This window comes from Typopeltis vanoorti, chromosome 12, assembly GCF_054136105.1.
Source record: "Typopeltis vanoorti isolate ZY-2024b chromosome 12, IOZ_Tvanoo_1.0, whole genome shotgun sequence".
In the NCBI taxonomy this organism is placed as follows: Eukaryota; Metazoa; Arthropoda; class Arachnida; order Uropygi; family Thelyphonidae; genus Typopeltis; species Typopeltis vanoorti.
In genome coordinates, this window is record NC_143560.1 from 122711872 (window position 1) to 122731809 (window position 19938).

The 19938-nt window shown below is 36.5% G+C and overlaps 2 protein-coding genes across 5 annotated transcripts in view; one reads left to right on the forward strand and one right to left on the reverse strand.

Annotated features, from left to right (window-relative positions):
* The window catches only part of LOC150101195 (cell cycle control protein 50A-like), a 153152-nt gene extending 142715 nt beyond the window's left edge, over positions 1-10437 (reverse strand). Inside the window, exon 1 of the mRNA XM_090401263.1 lies at positions 10386-10437. Within this exon, the coding sequence (XP_090257389.1) occupies positions 10386-10437 (52 nt within the window). The remainder of the gene's footprint in view (positions 1-10385) is intronic.
* A 40-nt stretch (positions 10438-10477) lies between these two features.
* Positions 10478-19938, forward strand: part of LOC150101196 (UDP-N-acetylhexosamine pyrophosphorylase-like) — a 176753-nt gene continuing 167292 nt past the window's right edge. For 2 of the 4 annotated variants that reach the window (XM_090401148.1, XM_090401151.1), the window contains exon 1: positions 10504-10740. The gene's annotated coding sequence lies outside the window, so the exon portion shown is untranslated. The other 2 variants (XM_090401150.1, XM_090401149.1) reach the window with 2 other exon arrangements.

The following is a 19938-nucleotide window of genomic DNA, read 5'->3' on the forward strand; positions in this document are numbered from 1 at the left end:
GTTGGTTGGAGAGTAGATACGCTAACTATTCGGCCAAATTTTGGGTGTACGTATGTTTCTTTTCACATATCTATTGTTGCATGCATAGCACATCTGTCAAAAGTTCTTTAGTAACTTTTTACCATGCAGAAGTATGCAACCTTTAAATGCTAATTTCCAGATGATACCCAGTTTCTGAAAGTCTGATATCTCGGTGGTATCATGAAGGCAGGCAGCAATTTGTGTGGATAACCTTACTATGACTGTCTACGTTCACCATTACATTCTCCATTCTTGTGATCATATACCAAACATAAAAGAATAAATGCTGTAGTTCTGTCCAAACATATTCTAAAATGACATCATAGGATCCTGAGAGAGCATTAAGTGGACATACTGTTCATTTGCTGATATAATGCAAATGTACCTTGAAAGTGCAAGGTACATTTGTATCTTTGTACATTTGTATCTGACAAATATAAATATCAAGATTTATGTTCTCTTACCAATATTCTGAGCATGATCACATATGAAACATTTACCAAGAAATACATGCAATGATGTACAATAATGATCAGCAACATTTATTATTGAACCTATTTACAAGTGTATCAAATTAATGTGTTATTATTATTATTATTATTATGTGACACCTCCAGGGAGTCCAAAGACTCATCGAGAGTGTGCCAACAGCATCAAACGATTGATCCTCTTCCAACTACTAGCCATGTTCAAACTTGCTTAACTTTTTGCATGAGCTATTATTAGCAGAGGCTCTATCAATTGACCAACCTTTGATGGTATTGTGTATCTTATGTACATTTCTTTGCTATTTCTATCTGTATCTTATCCACCTAAGAGAAAATTTAATGTAAAAATAATAATAAATAAATGACAAGGCAACTTATCTTCCTTTATTTATTAGAATTAAATGACAAAAGGCAATAACAAGGAATTTACTGCATATATATATATGTGTGTGTGTGTGTGCGTGCTTATGCAGCAAGGCACAGATGCTGATTTCTTTTCATGATACTTTTATGGTAATAATCCCAACACTATGTTAGCAGTGGCATGTGAAAATGACAATAGTTCATGTTTTTACATCCCCTAAATAAGAACGAGAGTAAAAAAAAAAAAAAAAAAAAAAAAAGTGTGAATTTTCAATTAAATAATAAAAAAGTAGTCTCCACACATACACACAGATGATACTGATTTATGAGTGTAGCACTTGTAATATTCTGCTTTTACGACTCTACAGTAAATAACATATGATAAAAATTCACATTTAGGACTGCCTATTGAATAAAACCAATGCTGAATCAAAAAAATGCCTTGGTTAGTGATCAACTCAGTCTGCAGTAGCAACTAGAATAAAATGCATCACTTTTGCAATACTTTTCAGTTTTCTTTAATTTTCTTCAAATGTTAAAATTCATTCATTCAAGGAATTTTTGTCATATTCTGTGTTTTATTTTATTTTCATTTATTTTTGTGGTGTGAAATGGGTTTTCAGAAACAGATGAGCAATTCATAACACTGCCTAATGGAAATAATAATTCGGCTTAAAAACAGCTTAACTGAGGTCCAATATTCTGGAATGAAGTGAGTGGGCTGTGCTAATATAAAAGTTTATATTAGCAAAAAAAAAAAAAAAAAGTAAAATATATTAACAAAGCAAGGAATGTTTAAAAACCCAATAAATATTTTTAAATTGATCTCATAAAGTTAGTCTGGTGCCACTTTTAAGAACACATATTTATGAATTCTTACTATCATTATGAACAAGATATTAAGAAATATGAATGTAATTTCAGTCCATGTGGTTAGCCTAGTGGCTGTGCACTTTGCAACCATAAGCCTGGGGAAGGAGTGTCCTAGGTTCGATTCCCGTCGGTGACGTGAGGAGCTGAAGGATCTTCTCCTCAGCAATAGCGAAGTTAGCTGGTCTTGGGTGTGGACAGTAGGGTTTTTTCCCCAGTTTATCCTGAGGTTTTTCATCATGCAAAGCAGGCAAACCGGCCTTGAGAACTCAACACTACAGGACATAGGATACACCGGGGGATAGGGCTGACCACCTTATCCTGTGAACGGCTTGAGGTCCGATGATTAATAAACCCTCGACACCACAAGGTAAAAGAGGGTAAACGGAAAATGAGATGTAATTTCAGATCAAATTATGAAATAAAATATCAAATAATAATTTAATACCTTTTAATATTTCTGTTACTGAACAAAATCGTGACAATCCCTCCATTTCAAGAAATGAAATGTTTACTACTCGTATAATGGAGCCACTTTAGATCAGTTTGTAATGATAACCTTTGATGTTTAGACATGCATTCAAGTCCCATCTATGATGCAAAGACCCTTATAAAGCCTTTTCAACTGAAAGTGAGTTAGCTAGTCTCAAATGGAGCTGGCAAGATTTAACTGGATAACCAGTTAAAGATAGCTCTCTGGATATCGTAGTTAATTCCGTTTTTAGGTCATCTTGGTCTGTTGTGTACTGTATAGCTCTTTGCTTGAGCATATGGATAATGCTAAGTTTCTGAGATATATGATAAGACAAGATGAAATGGAGGAAACGTCCAGTATTTGTAAGTTTTCTATACACAGATAGGTTGATGGAATCTATTCTCCTACTTACCAACTCCAAGAACCTTGCAAAGATTTTACAATAACACATTCACGTCTCGGATACTTATATTAAAAACTCACAACATTTTATAGATAAATTAAAAAGCATCCTTATCTATGAAGATGATATACTAGCAAGCCTGGACATTACATCTGTTTACAAACATTCCAGTCGTTGTAGTCATCAACATCTTAGACAACTTGTTCCCAAGAAACATCACTACTTTGTTCAATCACTGTTTAACTTCTATTTTATTTGGCAAAAAACTGTCTACAAACAACTCACCAAATTAGCCATGGGTAGCTCCCTCTCTCCCCCTTGTGCTGACTTATTCATGGAAGATCTAGAGAATAAAATCTTATCCCAGATCATTCCAAAACCGAAAATTTGGTACAGATATGTTGATGATATCTTTCTCATTTGGGATCATACGAAAGAAGAACTAATGGATTACCTCAACCAAATCAATAGTTTCCACCATACCATCAAATTCACATTAGAAATTGAAAAAGATGGAAAACTGCCATTCCTAAACATCCTAGTAAAGAAACAAACCAATAATAGTATCAACCTATCTGTGTAAAATACTGGACATTACCTCCATTTCAACTCGTCTCATCATATATCTCAGAAACCTAGCATTATCCATATGCTCAAGAAAAGAGCAATACAGTACACAACAGACCAAGATGACCTAAAAACGGAATTAACTACGATATCCAGAGAGCTTTATCTTTAAATAGTTATCCAAAAAGACTCTACAACAAGATTTTGACTGATATACCACACAGACAACGTGATGACGTCCAATACATCAGTACTATTACCATTCCGTTTGTCAGCAGCATTTCCAAAAAATTGGCTAACCTTCTAAAACCACATAATATCAGAGTAGCATTCAAGCCAGTCAACACTATTCGGAAATTTTTAAGATCACCGAAAGATCCTCCTCCTTTCTACAAGTACTCTGGAGTATATAATATACCTTGCTCATGTGGTATTAGTTACGTAGGTCAGACCTCTAGAAGCTTCGAAATGAGAAAGAAAGAACACATAGGGTATGTCAGAAACAACAGACAAGACATTTCAGGCCTTTCTTGCCACTTTGCCTCTACCAACCATCACATTGAGTGGGATAAGAGCCTTATGCCCTATATAGAAGATAACTACCATTCAAGAACCTTCAAGGAAGCAGCTACAGTTGCCCGCACAACTGAAAACCTAAACAAGAATCAAGGTCTAACCTTACCAGAAATTTGGAAAGCTTTAATTAGATCATTAAACATCAAAGAAATAAACTTTCATGACAATTACATCATGAGTCATAACAAATAAATCACGTTCCCGAGACGCGCATTGTCTCGCACAATACTAATTTTTGTATGAATTAGAACCATCAGTTATAACCTAGTCTGTTACCTTCATATAGCTTACTAATTTTGTATTCCCTGAAGATGCCGATAGAAAAATTGGCGAAACATGTAGGACGATAAATTAAAAGCAACTTGACTAACATTATAAAAAAAGTGTAATATTTTATATACATAATAGTCAAGAAAAAATACCACACAAGCCAATGAATTCTTGTGATTTTCATAAGTGGTACAAACCTGTTGGTATTTATCCTTCAAGGTAGTACCACAGCCAAGACGGAAGTCACAACTAAGAAAAACAACTTGGGAATAAGTAATTTTCCCAGACATCTTCCATATGCACACTTACTAATCTAATCAGAAAAGGGTGTAGCATATGATTCATTCCATACCACAGACTTCCAGCAACCCTTTCATATCTGCTCTCATATTCTACTTGTCACCTTTAAATCATTCAGACCTGCTAAAACTTATAAACTATTGGAGATGGGGCTAGAATTATTGGAGATATTATGGATAACAATACTGAAGTGGGAAAAAAAGTAATTAAATTTTAATGATTTTTGTTCCACTGAAGGCATTAGCTGCTTGTTTTATCCATTACTTTTTTTTTTTAAGAAAACTCAGTGATTAACTGAATTTAGTTTTTACTTTTTTAAAAAAATAATTCGAACCTTTATTTCATTAGATGATAAATGAATTATTAAAAAATGTATTAAGTTTGGCGTGGTGTGATGTAAAACTAGCAGCTTCCAATGTTCAGCAGGTGATCAGTAAAGGAGTTAACCTAATTTCTCCAATCGAAGGAAAGTTGCTTAACTCACTATTACGATTCTCGGTTAAGAGACCCCTTTAATTGTGTAAGCTATTCTTGTCGTTAATCTTCCCACATTTAAAATATACAAAACAACTGATAAACGTAAGCAAGTCTTGCTATTCAAAGTAAAAATGATAATTATATTATCCGAGAATTAGCAACAATTATAAGCCGGATAAATAGATGATGAAAACAATGAGTGTTTTCGTAAACCAATTTAACTGAATGATTTGAAAGGAGATAAAATGGATATGATAGAGGACGCGAAGGAATTGTTTGAGGTAGCAAAAGAGAAAAGTGAGTGAGTTAGGATGGTTAGTCTGTTGCCACAGTATGACAGTGAAGAGTTTAGAAAGAGGGGCCATAATTGCTAATGACTTTATGCACGGGTTATGCAGGATGAGTGGTGTGGAATTTGTGGACGTGTGGAGTGAGTTCAATGGGCGAAAGGATCTATATAAGATGGATGGTTTGTATTTGAATGGATTCGGTGTAAGGAGACTTGAAAAAGTGTTGTTGAATGAAGTGGATGTGCAGAATCAGGGAAACTAGATTTATTGAGGGGGGGGGGTAGATATGCAGACCTTAGGGAGGCAGTTGAGTGTATGAATGAGTATAATATGCCCGAGCGAATAAGGACAACAAATCAGAATGGGATAGTTAGTATAAGGCATCAAGGTAGGGATGAGGCTGAAGGGGGGTCTGCAATTCATGTATACTAATGCTAGGAGTATTAGGAACAAGAAGGAAGAATTTTTGGCCTTTGTTGGAACTTCCAAACCACAGGTTATTGGCATTAGTGAAACATGGCTGACTGAAGATGATATAGCTAGTGGGATTAAACGTGAGGGGTATAGTGTGTTCAGGAGTGACAGGGAGAATAAAATGGGGAGAGGAGTATTATTGATGATAGCTGATGAGCTGCATCCAAGGAGAATAGAAGTTGAATTGCAGGATAGAGAAAAGAGCACATTTGAGGCCATTTGATGTGAGATTGAGACTAGCAGAACAAAATATACAATTGGGTGCTGCTATAGACCAGGTGATAGAATAGATGGTGGAGATAGTATGCATAAACAAATAGAAGAAATGAGTGGAAGGAGGGTAATTATTATGGGAGATTTCAACTATGGTAGCATTGATTGGAGGGAGGAGAGGACACACGGGAGGAAGGAATTGGGTTTTATGCGGTTATTAAGGGATAACTATCTGCGACAGCATGTAATGGAAAATACTAGAGGTCAGAGAGTGCTTGATCTAGTAATTGCATCTGAGGATTTGGCTGTAACGAATATGACAACATTGCCACCAATTGGTGAGAGTAATCATAGGGTCTTGACTTGGGGGGTGGCTAAAGGTGTGGAAGTTACAATTAAGACAGGCTACATGTGGAATTATTATTATTACCCCAAGACCTCATGGAGTCAAAGACTCGTTTGGAGGTCCTTTTATCACACACACACATCTCATCATACTGTGTCTTAAACACACTCAAACTCCTTGCAGACACCAGACTCTCAGGCAAGGCATTCCAATCATCCACAACTCTGCACGAAAAAAACCTGCCTCTCACTCCCCTACTTACACCCTCTTTATACAGTTTCCAGGGATGACCTCTGGTTCTTCTCTAATCTCCCACTATTCTCTGTAGAACTTCTCCACCATTGATCTTATAACAACCCCTTACCAACTTGTAGGTCTCTATCATATCTCCCCTCTTCCTCCTCTCCACCAGACTGCAAATTACATCTTCTCAATTTTTCCTCATACTCAACATTCCAGAGGTCAGAAACTACCTTAGTCAGTCGCCTTTGGACCCTTCCCAACATCTCTTCATCCTTCTGAAAACCCGGTGACCAAATCTGGGCACAATAGGGCTGGTAAGTATGACAAGTTTAGGAGTTTGATTGGTTCAGTACCATGGCATGTAAAACTGCAAGGGCTGGATGCTGATAGTGTATGGGATGCGGTTAACAAGTGTTCGAAGAGTCCGAATAATAAATCAAGTAGGGATTAAATGGATGAATAACACCATTAAGCTTGAGCTGCAAAAAAAAAACAACTGTGGAGGGAATTTAAGGAGAAAGGTGACCTGCAGGCACATGAACGGTATAAAACCCAGGCCAGAAGGGTAACAAGTGTGGTAAGAAAAGCAAAAGCGGATTATGAAAGAACAGCCATGCAGGCTAAAGAGAATTGTAAACAATTTTTTGGATATGTTGCAAGTAAAAGAAAAAATGTATATGGCAGATTGATTTTAAAGAATGCCGATGGTAGGGAGGTAACCGAATCAGTTGATATAGTAGAATTACTGAGTGAACGCTTTGCAAGAGTATATCATCCAGGTGGTGACATTGCAGGAATGGAAGAACCAACAGCTTATACAGGAATTGTGGTGAATGAAGAGGAGGTGAATAGTCTATTACAAAACCTCAATGTCAATTCATCTGCGTGATTGGATGGTATACCAGCTCGTGTCGTACAAGAAGCGGCTAAAGAATTGTCAGTGCCTTTGACCATTTTGTTTAATTTGATCTCGGGTCTGTGTTAGTCCCAAAGGGGTGGAAAGAAGGGAAAATAGTTCCACCGCATAAAGGGGGTTCCAAGACTGCTGTTGAAAATTACCAGCCGATCACATATCAGGAATTGTTGTCAAGATCTTGGAGAAAATAGTCAAGAGGAAAATACAAGATTGGATAGATGAAAATGGGATACTGTATGGGGGACAGCATGGTTTGTGAAGGGTAGATCATGCCTCAGTAACTTGCTCACGTTCTATAACACAGTGACGGCTGAACTGGATAAGGGTAACAGATTTACAGTGATTCTACTGGACCTTGCTAAAGCCTTTGATAGGATACCACATGGAATTCTCAGTAAACTGCAGCATATGAGAATGGATATAGTGTTGGTGAGATGGATGAGGGTTGTTGATGGAGAGATATCAGAGAGTGGTTTATTCAGGAGTAGAGTCCAAAAGATGGCTTGTGACTAGTGGTGTGCCGCAGGGTTCTGTTCTTGGACCACTACTGTTTAATTTGTTCATTTACGATATAGGAAAGGATCTGAGAGGAACTGTGCATCTGTTTGCGGATGATGCAAAATTGGGTAGAGCAATAGTAAATGCTCAGGATGTCAAAATTTTGCAGGATGATTTGGAGGACTGGGCTAAGGAGAATAGATGTCAATTTAATGTGGAAAAATGTAAGGTTTTGCATTTTGGAGTGAAAAGATTAGCTGCAGTATATCACATTGGTGGAACTTTACTCCAGGAGATTGAGGAGTCCAGTGATTTGGGAGTGTTGGTGGATAGGGAGTTGAAGTTTGTTGAAAGTTTATTTTTCACTTGGTCAGACTATAATAAATTATGTTTAATCCTTTATCCAAGTGTGTGCAAACAAAGTTTGCGCCTGAAAGTATCTTCAGGACTGGGGTAAAGTGGTACAACACCGGGCAACTCCTTGCAAAGGTGGAGCAGGCTACCAACACTCCTATCTCAATATCTCCCATAATGCAAAATGCATCTCCTTGCGGATATGTATAATGTTATGCATTAAGGGAAGGGCCACTACCCGACTGGTTTCGACCTTTATTGAGGTCTCTTCAGAGGGAGCCAGGCCCAAGTGGAGATACCAAGGCAGAAGCATCAGCAAGGTCATCTCCTCCTATAGGAGCTGCCAAACGGTGTGCCACCTTTTTATTAAATTACTCTGGACTTAGAGAAAGATGTTGAAAGTTTATTTTTCACTTGGTCAGACTATAATAAATTTAGTTTAATCCTTTATCCAAGTGTGTGCAAACAAAGTTTGCACCTGAGAGTATGCGCCTTGGTATCTCCATTTGGCCCTGGATCCCACTGAATAGGCCTCAATAAAGGTCGAAACTAGTCTGGGTAGTGCCCTTCCCTTAATGCATAACATTATACATATCTGCAAGGAGATGTGTTTTGCATTATGGGAGATACTCAGATAAGAGTGTTGGTAGCTTGCTCCACCTTTGCAAGGAGTTGCCCAGTGTTGTACCACTTTACCCCAGTCCTGAAGATACTTTCAGGCACAAACTTTGTTTGCACACACTTGGATAAAGGATTAAACTTTATTATGGAGTTGAAGTTTAGGGGACACATTGCAAAAGTGGCAAAATCAGCTCATCAAATCACTTGGTTGCTGAAAAACACTTTAACGAGCAGAGACAAACAGGTTATTGTTCCTCTGTATCGAACCTTGATAAGACCCCCATCTAGACTACTGTCCCAGATATGGGTGCCAGGGTTTCTTCTTCATGGGGAGGAGGTGGAGAGGATCCAGACGAGTGACCAAGATAATAGCAGGACTATGGAATGAACCATATGAGAACAGGTTGAAGATTTGTGGGCTGCAGAAATTGGTTGATAGGCAGAAAAGGGGTAATATGATTGAGACATTCAAATTACTTAAGGATTTCTATATGATTAATTCAGAAGATATTTTTGAGAATAGGACTGGTAGTGGGAGGACTAGGGGCCATCCATGGAAGCTTGGTAAGAGTGTGGTAAGCAAGGGTGTTAGAGCTAGGTTTTTTACTTGGAGAGTGGTAAATGAGTGGAATTTATTATCATCATTATTATTATTATTAAACAAGACCTCATGGAGTCAAAGACTCATCTAGGAGGTCCTTTTATCTCACACACATCTCATCACACAGGGTCTTAAACACATTCAAACTCCTTGCAGACACCACACTCTCAGGCAAGGCATTCCAATCATTCACAACTCTGCACGAAAAAAACCTGCCTCTCACTCCCCTACTCACACCCTCTTTATACAGTTTCCAGGGATGACCTCTGGTTCTCCCCTGATCTCCCACTATTCTCTGTAGAACTTCTCCACCATTGATCCTATAACAACCCCTTACCAACTTGTAGGTCTCTATCATATCTCCCCTCTTCCTTCTCTCCACTAGACTCTGCAAATTACATCTTTTCAATCTTTCCTCATACTCGACATTCCAGAGGTCAGAAACTACCTTAGTCAGTCGCCTTTGGACCCTTTCCAACATCTCTTCATCCTTCTGAAAACCGGGTGACCAATAAGCTGCCAGAATCTGTTGTGGGTGCCACGACTGTAAATGAGTTCAAGGTGAAGTATGATAGATACTGTGTGAATGTTAAATAGCTGTTCTTGACATGCTGTTGGGCCTCCCTTGATGATTCTAAGGACTCCTTGGTGCTGCTCGTAATAATAATATTTAAAAGTAACGTTTCGGCTTATCCACAGAAACCTTACCCTTCTACAATCTACTGACTCGCTATAATAATAATAATAAAAACTGTTGAAGCTACAGAGATAAAGCGCAAATTTCCAACCTAACTCGTTTTTAATATTACCTAAGAAATATCATTCGTTACATTACAACTGCATTTTTATACTGTTCCAGATCCACAACAAATCAGAGGAAGAAAAAAATTACACGTAAAGTGCACAAAATTTACTGTTTCATGGGCACCTCGGTTTTCTTAACTACATTGATGATAATAAATATATTGGAGAACGTTCTGAAATGTCGTTCAAATTATCTAACATGTAAAAAAATATACCTGATGGCTTTTTACTCTTTTCGTATTCTAGCGACTCTTCCCCTAACGCCATTTTTTTACTGTTACTGGAATATCCTAAAAGGTGGCGTTAGCTTTGATGCAAACAAACGTGGTAAGATCTCCGTTTGCATAGGTTTTATTTTCAGGAAAGTGTGTAACATTTATTGTAATATGAAGGATAATAAAATACTTCTTGAATCATGTGCAATATAATTTAGTATAGTGACGAACTACAAAAAAAAAAAAGAAAGAAAGAAAAAAAAGAACTTTGTTCCAGTTACACTAAATGCGAATTTGCACGTCATTTAATGATCTTTAAAATGTCAAATATACCTCTGAAAATTAACTATTAAAGGTGAGATATGGGAAAAGCTACCGTGGAGTGTATGATTATTACTTTATATAATAATAACAACATTAAGTTATTTTTCTTTTTCTGAATTTATTATTTTGGACTAACCTTTGCCAGCAAAGGTTTGTCGATTGGTAGAGCCTTTGCTACTAATGACTCTCAAAATGTTAAGCAGGTTTGAGCGCAGTTAGAAGGGGACTAATCGTTCGAGGCACATTCTCCCTCGATGAATCTTTGGACTCCCTGGAGGTGTCACATATTAATAATAATAATAATTAAATAGCCGTTGTTGAAAAGTTCTCCATACCGATTTTTAGCAATTCCTTCCCTCCTTATTGTCCAAAATTATATTTTGAAAATATAATTTTTATGCAATGAGATAAGAAGAATTGGCATCTGTCTTCTTATTGGGATTAGGGAGTGGAACTTATTGCTGGAGGATGTGAATTTTTGTGGACAATAAGTTGCATGAAATATGACACATTCTTTAGGATGAATCACAAGGAAAATTTGTTCTGGACCAATGATGTTGAATGAACTATTTTAAAGAGTAATCGAGATCCGAGTGTTCAAGCCTTTATGTTTATTTTTGCAGCGAGTCAGTAGACTTTGTGGTGGGGAACATGTATTAATAATAATTCCTTTGGAAAAGATTAAAGTATATGTAAAACAACTTTTGATAGAAACGTTTTTCAAACAATACAGAATCTGCCACTTATAAAATAACATATCCTGCTCTGCTACTGTCTCCAGAAAAAAAAAAAAACACATTTCTTCATAATTAAATTTCTGCTCATCATCTTATGTTCCTTGTTAGGAAGTGTAGAGTGGCCTTCCATGAAGAGTCCTGAAACTGCATGGAGGTGTCATGTAATGATAATAATTTTCTCTTACAAAACTTATCCATAGGATGATCAGATACTGTTTCTCTTTATAACTTTCTCCAGGCTAATAGCCATGTTATATCTGAGACCTAAGTTCCTTAATAACTAACTAAATCTTCAGTCATCAGAAGTATTATTGTTCTAAAAAACTAAATTCATGCAAGAAGCATGACGTCTCTTTGAGTCACAGACAAAAGAAACAAAATTCATCAAACCAGTAAAGATAATTGTTTTGTATTGAAAGATGCACAGCCTATCCTTCAGAAATTGAAAAAATTCTCAGTAACAAATGCCATCAGGTAAGTGTTAGCTTCTTGCTAGTATTCATTGAATACTGGAAATTTTGGCATATATTGTTGGTGTTTTCAGCTTATGAACATAGCAGCCAAAGTCAGTATTTCAAAAGATCCCCATTATCTGAATCAGATGTCGGCAAACATTTCAGACCATTGACCCCTTCATGGAATCCTTGATCACTCATTGACCCCCATCATGTTGAATAAATGATATCAATAATAAATTTCCCTTTTACTTTATTACTTCTTCTCAATAAGAAATATTTAAAGAAAATGCTTAAAGAAATTTATAAAGAACATTAAAAAATTAAACCCTCTTTTGACCCCTAGACATTTACCGACCCCTTGGATAGCCACTTTGCCGACCTGTGATCTAGATCAAGTATGCCCATTATTCTTCAGGATGATTTTTCATTTTAATGATATGTTGGAACAGATTTTTTATCAATATTTTCATGGATAGCAGGTAATAAAGTTTATACAGTTTATAAAGTTTATAGTCTTTTAATAGTCCACATGATAATTACAAAAAAATAAAATAAAGGAAATGAAATTAAAAAGAAAAATATTATTATTACCCTAAGACCCCATGGAGTCAGACTCATCTAGGATTGATTGAACTTTAAAAGCTCAATTAAAAAAAAAATGAAAATGATGACTCAGATGCTGGCTTGTATGATAACAGACAGAATGTTAGATGTACCAAAACAGTGGGTGCATAATGAAAATATTCTTTTTATTAGCTGATTTGTTATTTTTGCTGATAAGAAAGCTCAGAAAAAATGTTTTTAATTTGAATATATTCATAATGAGGCATGTGATTTTCACTTCATCTTTGTCAATGTTCAGAAACCAAAGATTACTTTGGTTTCCGAGCATTGAATTAGGGTTACACCTAGTAATTGCCTCTACCAAATATGTCAGTGAACGTGAGATAATCATTTGCAAGGTGCTTTGTCAGATCAAGCCATATGGAAAAATTAAGAAATTTTTTAAGGCTTTTCATAAATACAACAGAAATTACACTTATCTGGATTTCTTTTGTAATGACATTATTACTGCCACTACTACTCATCCATCCATCTCTTCGTTGGACATTGACAGATGCCGTATAGTCACTCAGATACTCGGTGATGTGCCACACCAGTCCTCAACGTGGTACTGTTATATGCTTTTCTGGAGGCTCCAATTCTTTGAAGATCAGTCACTCCAGACACACCATCCATTTATCTCATTAACTGTCTACCCCTTCCTCTTTTTCCAGGAACTTTACCTTCTATTACTGTTCTAAGAAGTCCTCCTTCCATCCTTTCAGTGTGACCAAAGTATTTCAACTTTTTCTGTCAATATCCTTAAAGTTCTACTGATCATTTCTAGCACCCATCCATTCATCTACCTTTCAGTATATGATATCTTCAACAGCCTTCTGTAACACCACATCTCAAAAGTAGCTATCCTTTTCCTGTCAGACTTCTTTAGGTTCCAAGTCTCATCTATCCTTCCAGATTTTATACAAGTCTCTGACTGTAGTCATTCCTAATCTTCTTCTGACGTCTTCTTAACCGCAATTCTTCACATTCATAATGGATCCCAGGTACTCAAACTTGCTGAATTCATCAATTCTTTCTCCTTTAAGACATACTTGTTTCTCAAGAACTTCTCTGTATTTCCTTTGGGGGACTATAATCTTTGTCTTGCTAGGATTGAGCTGGTCCTCTGTTCTTACTGATCTCATTAACTTTGCCAAGAATTTGTGATAATTCTTCCTTGTCATTACAGAGGAGTACTGTATCATCAGCATACCTCAAATTACTGATCAATCTACCACTTATCCTTATTCCTATCTTGAGCTTATCCAATGCTACACACATGATGACCTCAACATAGATACTAAACAAGTGGGGAGAAAGTATACATCCTTGCCTAATTCCCTTTCCAACCTGAAGCCAATCAGTCAATCCAACACCTGTTCTTACTGTGGCTTCTTGCTCCTCTACAAGATATCTATCAGCCTGATAGTGTGTTGAGGAAAACCCATTATTTTCATTACTTCCCACAGTTTCACTTGCTGAACACAGTCAAAAGCTTTTGAGTAGTCTATGAAACACATTACCATAAGGAGTCTAAATACTTTACACTTTCGGTGGTCTAAGGCAGTGTTTCCCAACGTTTTTTGGATCATGCCCCTCCACCTCAACGCCTCAAAGATTTTGATGTCCCCCCCAGCATAATAATCAGCCAAATTCTGAAAAAGTATAATATAAATATGTACTTTAAATAAAAAAGGAACATAGGTAAAGCTGTTTTTAATTTGACTTTCTTCAATGAATATAAATTTTATATTACACTTTGCATATTATTATTATATATATTTGCATAACCAGCCTGGCTGGATGAGTGGTTAGAGTATTCGCTCCCCCAGCCAAAAGGCTGCGGATTCGAATCCCACCATGGGCATGGATGTTTGTGATTGTCTGTGGAAATACTAGTGGTGGTGGTCGGCGATAGATAGCGTTGGTGTAGTTGCGGTCAGTTGGTGGATTGTGAGTAGTGGAGGCAGAGTTGTGGAGTGGATGCCTTCCATTGATGAGTCTTTGGACTCCCTGGAGGTGACTAATAATAATAATAATAATTAAAAAACATAAATAAAACTGAACTCGGGAAAATAAAATCCAAGTTAATAATGCGATCCTTGAGCTTGATGTCTGCTGCCAAGAGTTTTTATTTGAGGTAATAATTTAGTCATTTTCAATCTCAAATCCCCATGGTTCGTGATATCCAGATGATTTCTTTTTTTTTTTGCAAAACTAGTTGAATTTCAGTATTTCGTTTCTGTCTTGTCAGAAAGCCATGCCATTGTCCCTTTTATGTTAAATAAATTTCTAATAGACTCATCATTTTGCTTTTCTGATTGTTCTTCTTGATACTGTATTTATGTTGACTGCTGTACTAGTGATGTCAGCTTTTTTTCTTGGAAAGTCAGGGTTGCAACATCGACAATTTATCGCTGACAATAGTGAGGTTTTTTGAATATATATCCAAAATATTCAAATTGCCCATGTTGGGAAACGCTGGTCTAAGGTAAAGTATTGAACTCTGGTACCCTTTCCTTTCCTAAAACCTGCTTCTTCTTCTTCATTTATTTCTGTCTCAACTTTGGCCTCAATCCTATTTAGAATGATCTTTAATAAAATCTTGCTTGCATGAGAGATTAAACTAATAGCTTTATAGTTCTTGCAATCCTTCATATCTCCCTTCTTGTGCAGTGTTTCTTAGATTGATTACAAGGATATGGAAGACAGGGTCATGGTCTCTAGGCCATGATCCTGTCTTCCATATCCTTGTAATCAATCTAAGAAACATTTTTAACCCTGCATACAGTTGCCTTAACTCTGCTTGGATTCCATCTGCACCTGAGACCTTATTATTGTTAACTGCTTATTTGTGCTTTCAGCCTAATACCTAAGTAGAGGAGGTTCCAAATTGAAATTTTTCTGATAATAGGACTCCTCCAAATTTTCTTTATCCTCTTTGTTGTACAGTTCCTCACAGTATTCTATCTATCTGTTTTTGATTTCCCGTTCTTCTATTAGTACTGCTCCATTCCTGTCTTTGATGATATTCAATTTGGGATTAAACTTGTGCTTTAGATCTTGAACTAAGTGAAACATCTTTTTATAATTGTAGCTCCTCATCTGGAACTCTACCTCTTCACATTTATTAGTACAAAACTTTTCCTTGTCCTTTCTTGATGGCTCTTCTTACTTCTCTCCTAATCACTTATATTCTTCAGGCCCTGTGTCGCTTTGTTTTTTCAGCTGCCTTCTTTCGATTAGATCTCACATTGAATCTGATATACATGGGTCTCTTGATCTTCTTATTGAGCTGAGATACTTCTTGGCTGTATCCTATATTATAACCTTAACTCTTTCCCAAAGCATGTCTGGTGAGTTCTCCTCACTAGTCTCCAAAAAATCATCCAACCAAGTTTGTGTTTCTTCTGTGTGCCTGACTTGGAAGGTTTCAAAGTCTTAGTTTTACTTTGGTTCTTACTAGCTGATGGTGTGTATCACAGTCTGCTCCAGGATAAGTATACACATCTGAGATGTTTGTCTTCCATCGTTGAAGAGCCAGGAGCTAATCAGTCTGTTGCCTTGACCTATCAGTGTTATATAATCCAATTATAGATCCATTGTGGGGTGTTTCTGGAAGCAGATATTGGTAATAACTAATCTGTTAGTATGGGCAAATTCCACAGTCTTTCACTATAGGTGTTACGTTCACCCAGACCAAACATGCCACATTCAGACCTAACTCTCATACTCTTTCCCACTTTTTGCATTAAAGTCCCCTAAGATGTAAGGTACATCTCTCCTTGGTAAGCAGTCCAAAACAATCTGTAAGTTTTCATAGAATTCCTCACTCTCTTCATCAGGCTTATCTGTATGGGTTACAGATATTATTTAGAATTGTCTTGAAGCTCATCCTACATTGGTAAACAACTAGCTTGCCATCCTGTCTTTTGCAGTGACCTCTATTCCATCTGGTCTCTGTAATTCCTGTGATGTCAATTTTATACCTTTCCATCTTGTTACAGACAATATCAAGAGCAACAAACTTTCATTGCTTTTGTGGATTATCTTATTTCAGATAAACAGGAAGATCTGCTTTTAATTGGCTATAACACATCTTATATTAAATACCATTAGCCTGAGCAGTCTGGACTTGCAGAGCATGCTATTGAGACTAAACATAAAGTTCGTTGGAACAAGGCGAGTTCTTCATAAAAGTTGTTTCCCTGTAGAATGGCTTTATAAAGAGATGTTTAAAACTTTACTTCACTGTCCTAGCTTAAACAGATCTGATGGTCTACATCTATTTGCTTTGTGGGATATAGTACTTTTTAAATCAGCTAATCTTTCCTAAATTTATTTTGTCTGAATATATATATATATATATATATATATTTTTTTTTTAATAAGTTAGGAAATTATTGGCCTTTTATAGTTATTCGCTACTTAGGTGGTGCTTTTTTAGATTTGTCTGTTTAATTGCCATTCTATGACCTTGTACTGATGATGCCTATGATACTTAGCAAAAATTATTCACTAATAAAGTTATTTACATGCGTTTTCCTCTGGTTGTATAATTCTAAGAAGTAAAGTCAAAGATCAGGAGAGTGGAATGGATGAGACTGATGTGCTTGGTAATGGAAATAATAGTGGTGTGACAGATGAAGAGAGAATGGGAATGGAATGCAAGAGAAATGGAGAAGTCAAGATGGACATTGACACATGGCATAGGGAGAGTGGATGTTGGAAGTAGTAGTGAATGTGTGTATATTGGGATGATCAATATAGGAATATAGGAATCTGCATCTGTGTGTGTGGGGGGGGGGGGGATAGTTGAAACTGAGAAGATATATGGGATAAGCAGATAAAGGTAATTGGACAGGAGCAGGTGTGGTTAGGAAATTGCAACCAATAGGTGGCTTGAGTAGGACTGGTTATAGACCTAAGAGTGAACTGTTATGTTTATTTACAAATGCCTGCAGCATCAGAAATAAGGACAATGAAATTGTTTCACTGATTGAGTTTATTCACCCAAAAATGGTTGGAATAAGTGACACATGATTGAAAATGATTTCCTGATGGGAATAGAAATGGAAGGTTACAGTGTTTTTCACAAGGATAGAAAAGACAAGAAAGGAGGGGGGGTAGCGCTGTTTATGATTGGGGAATTATGTCCACATGAGGTAGACATATTATATTATATATGTCTACCTTATATTATTATTATTATATATTAGTATATATATTAAATAATATATCATTGTCACACACAGGAGAACCTGCAAAACCTGTAGCAAATCATTGTCATCTGGATGGGGGGGGGGGGAAGGTTAAGAGAAAGCAATCTTGATATTCTTTAGATAGAGCTGGCTGTCATAGGAATACTTCATGGAGAAGGCCGTTCCAACCAAGTTGCCTTCTGAACAGCATCAAGAATTTTGAGAGGGCTTAAGTGCACCATCAGAAATGTGGCAGAAATATTCCAAAGCTGGATGTTTGTGATTTGTTCAGAGTAGCTGGACAGACAAAGAGTAATGTGTTGGGCAAAAAAAGGATGCCAAGTTTTTTGGAAGCCAAGAATGCACAAATTTTCACAAAGAAAGGCTAGAGATGTCAGTTAGAGAGGAAAGATCTAGTCTTGACTGTTGAGCTTACCATTATCAAAAGTAATTGGAGAAGAACCGAGGTCCAAGGGGGAAAAAAAAAAAAGTGACTTTGTTGTCATCATCCCACTGAAGAATGGTATGGAGATAAGTGTTTAGGTTGTAGAAGATCTTGGAACTTGAGACATTTGAGTGCTACAAAGTTTGTTGCATTAGATCATTTGCACATTATGTTTGTTATCTGTATGTATTTTGTAGTCTTACGTTATATTCTCAATTATAATATTTTTGTGTCAGATTAAATCTTGAAAGCATTAATCAGTCATGTTATTTCACTCTTCTATCATGCTTGATTGAGTTGTAACTAGCATTTAAACTAGTGGTGTACATACTTGATAATTCATGGTGAGACCACTGTATTCCAATCAAAGTGCTTCAATAATGAGTTATGTGGAACCTTTAATTGAAAAGATATGGATTAAAATTCCTGTTTAGGATGTGACGAACCTTTATCAAGTGACTATTGAGGTGAAAGTGAATTTTTTGGTCTAGATGTCTCAAGGTTCATTTATATATAAAAAGATTATATATATATATATATATAAAAAGATTGGGTGCAGTTTAAAGTTGGATTTTTTTATCATATTAAACTGGCAAACCAGAAAATATTTTCATGTAGTTAATTGATATAATACTCTGGTCATAAGTTCTTTCAGCCATAATTTCAACCATCTCAGTATTACCATACCTAAAGCAAAGCAGTAGGTGGAAACTTGTTTTCCTAGGTTAGGCAGTTTAAACTGGTTAACCTTCAAACAAGGTACGAATATAGACTCTTTACCAATCTGTGGTCAATTAAATACCATGTTTCACTCACCAGAAGTCCTCGACTGCAGACATACCATCTTATGCTCTACTATGGGGAACAGATTGCTATTATTTCACTTGCTTTGTTACAACCAATGCAGCCACCAGCTCACCACAAATCAAGCCATGTGCTTTTCTTCTCAAAGCTTTGATCTATCGTTTCTGACATTTTAGAGGATTCTGCTCAAAAAGAACTTATAAAAATATAAAAATTCATAACTTAACCAAAGTGAGATTTTGGTTACAGATCGCCTCTTAAAGTTGTCAACAACATTTCTTCAGGACAGCTCAAGAAAGCCATCAGTGCTTTATTCTCAGACATAACTATGCAGTAATTATGAACCAAGCACTAGTTTTAGTTACTATAGTTCAGCATCCCCAACTTTCCACCAGAAATTGACAAAAGCATTTAGCTTGACATGACTGCTGCCCCCTATCCCCTAAAAGAAACTTACATTAGTCAGTTGCCACTCTGCAACTAGAAAGATTATATTATATTACACTACACTACACCCCATCCCTTAGCATGGATAAATACAACTGGAAATGAACACTGAACTTATTATTATTACATGACACCTCCAAAGAATCCAAAAACTCATCGAGGGAGGGCACCTACTCTACAGCTCTCCGTCTCCACCAACTACAGCAAACTGCATCATCTCTACATCAATGCCATCTACTGCCCACCACCGCTAGTATTTTTATAGACAATCACAAACATCCATGGCAGGATTTGAACCCACAGCCTTTTGGCTGGAGAGCGAATATGCTAACCACTCGACCAATCAAGCCGGCTTATAGACCACCACTAGAGTAATAGATTATGACTGCACTAACGCACAGAAAAAAAAAATCCCAAAAGGATTATTATAAAAAAAAAAGAGTAATCTTGCATTCAGAATTAATTAAAAACCTCAAACTGTTTAGTGCCCACTTATCCCTTGCCTTTGGATATTGTGACTCTTCAGATGAATGC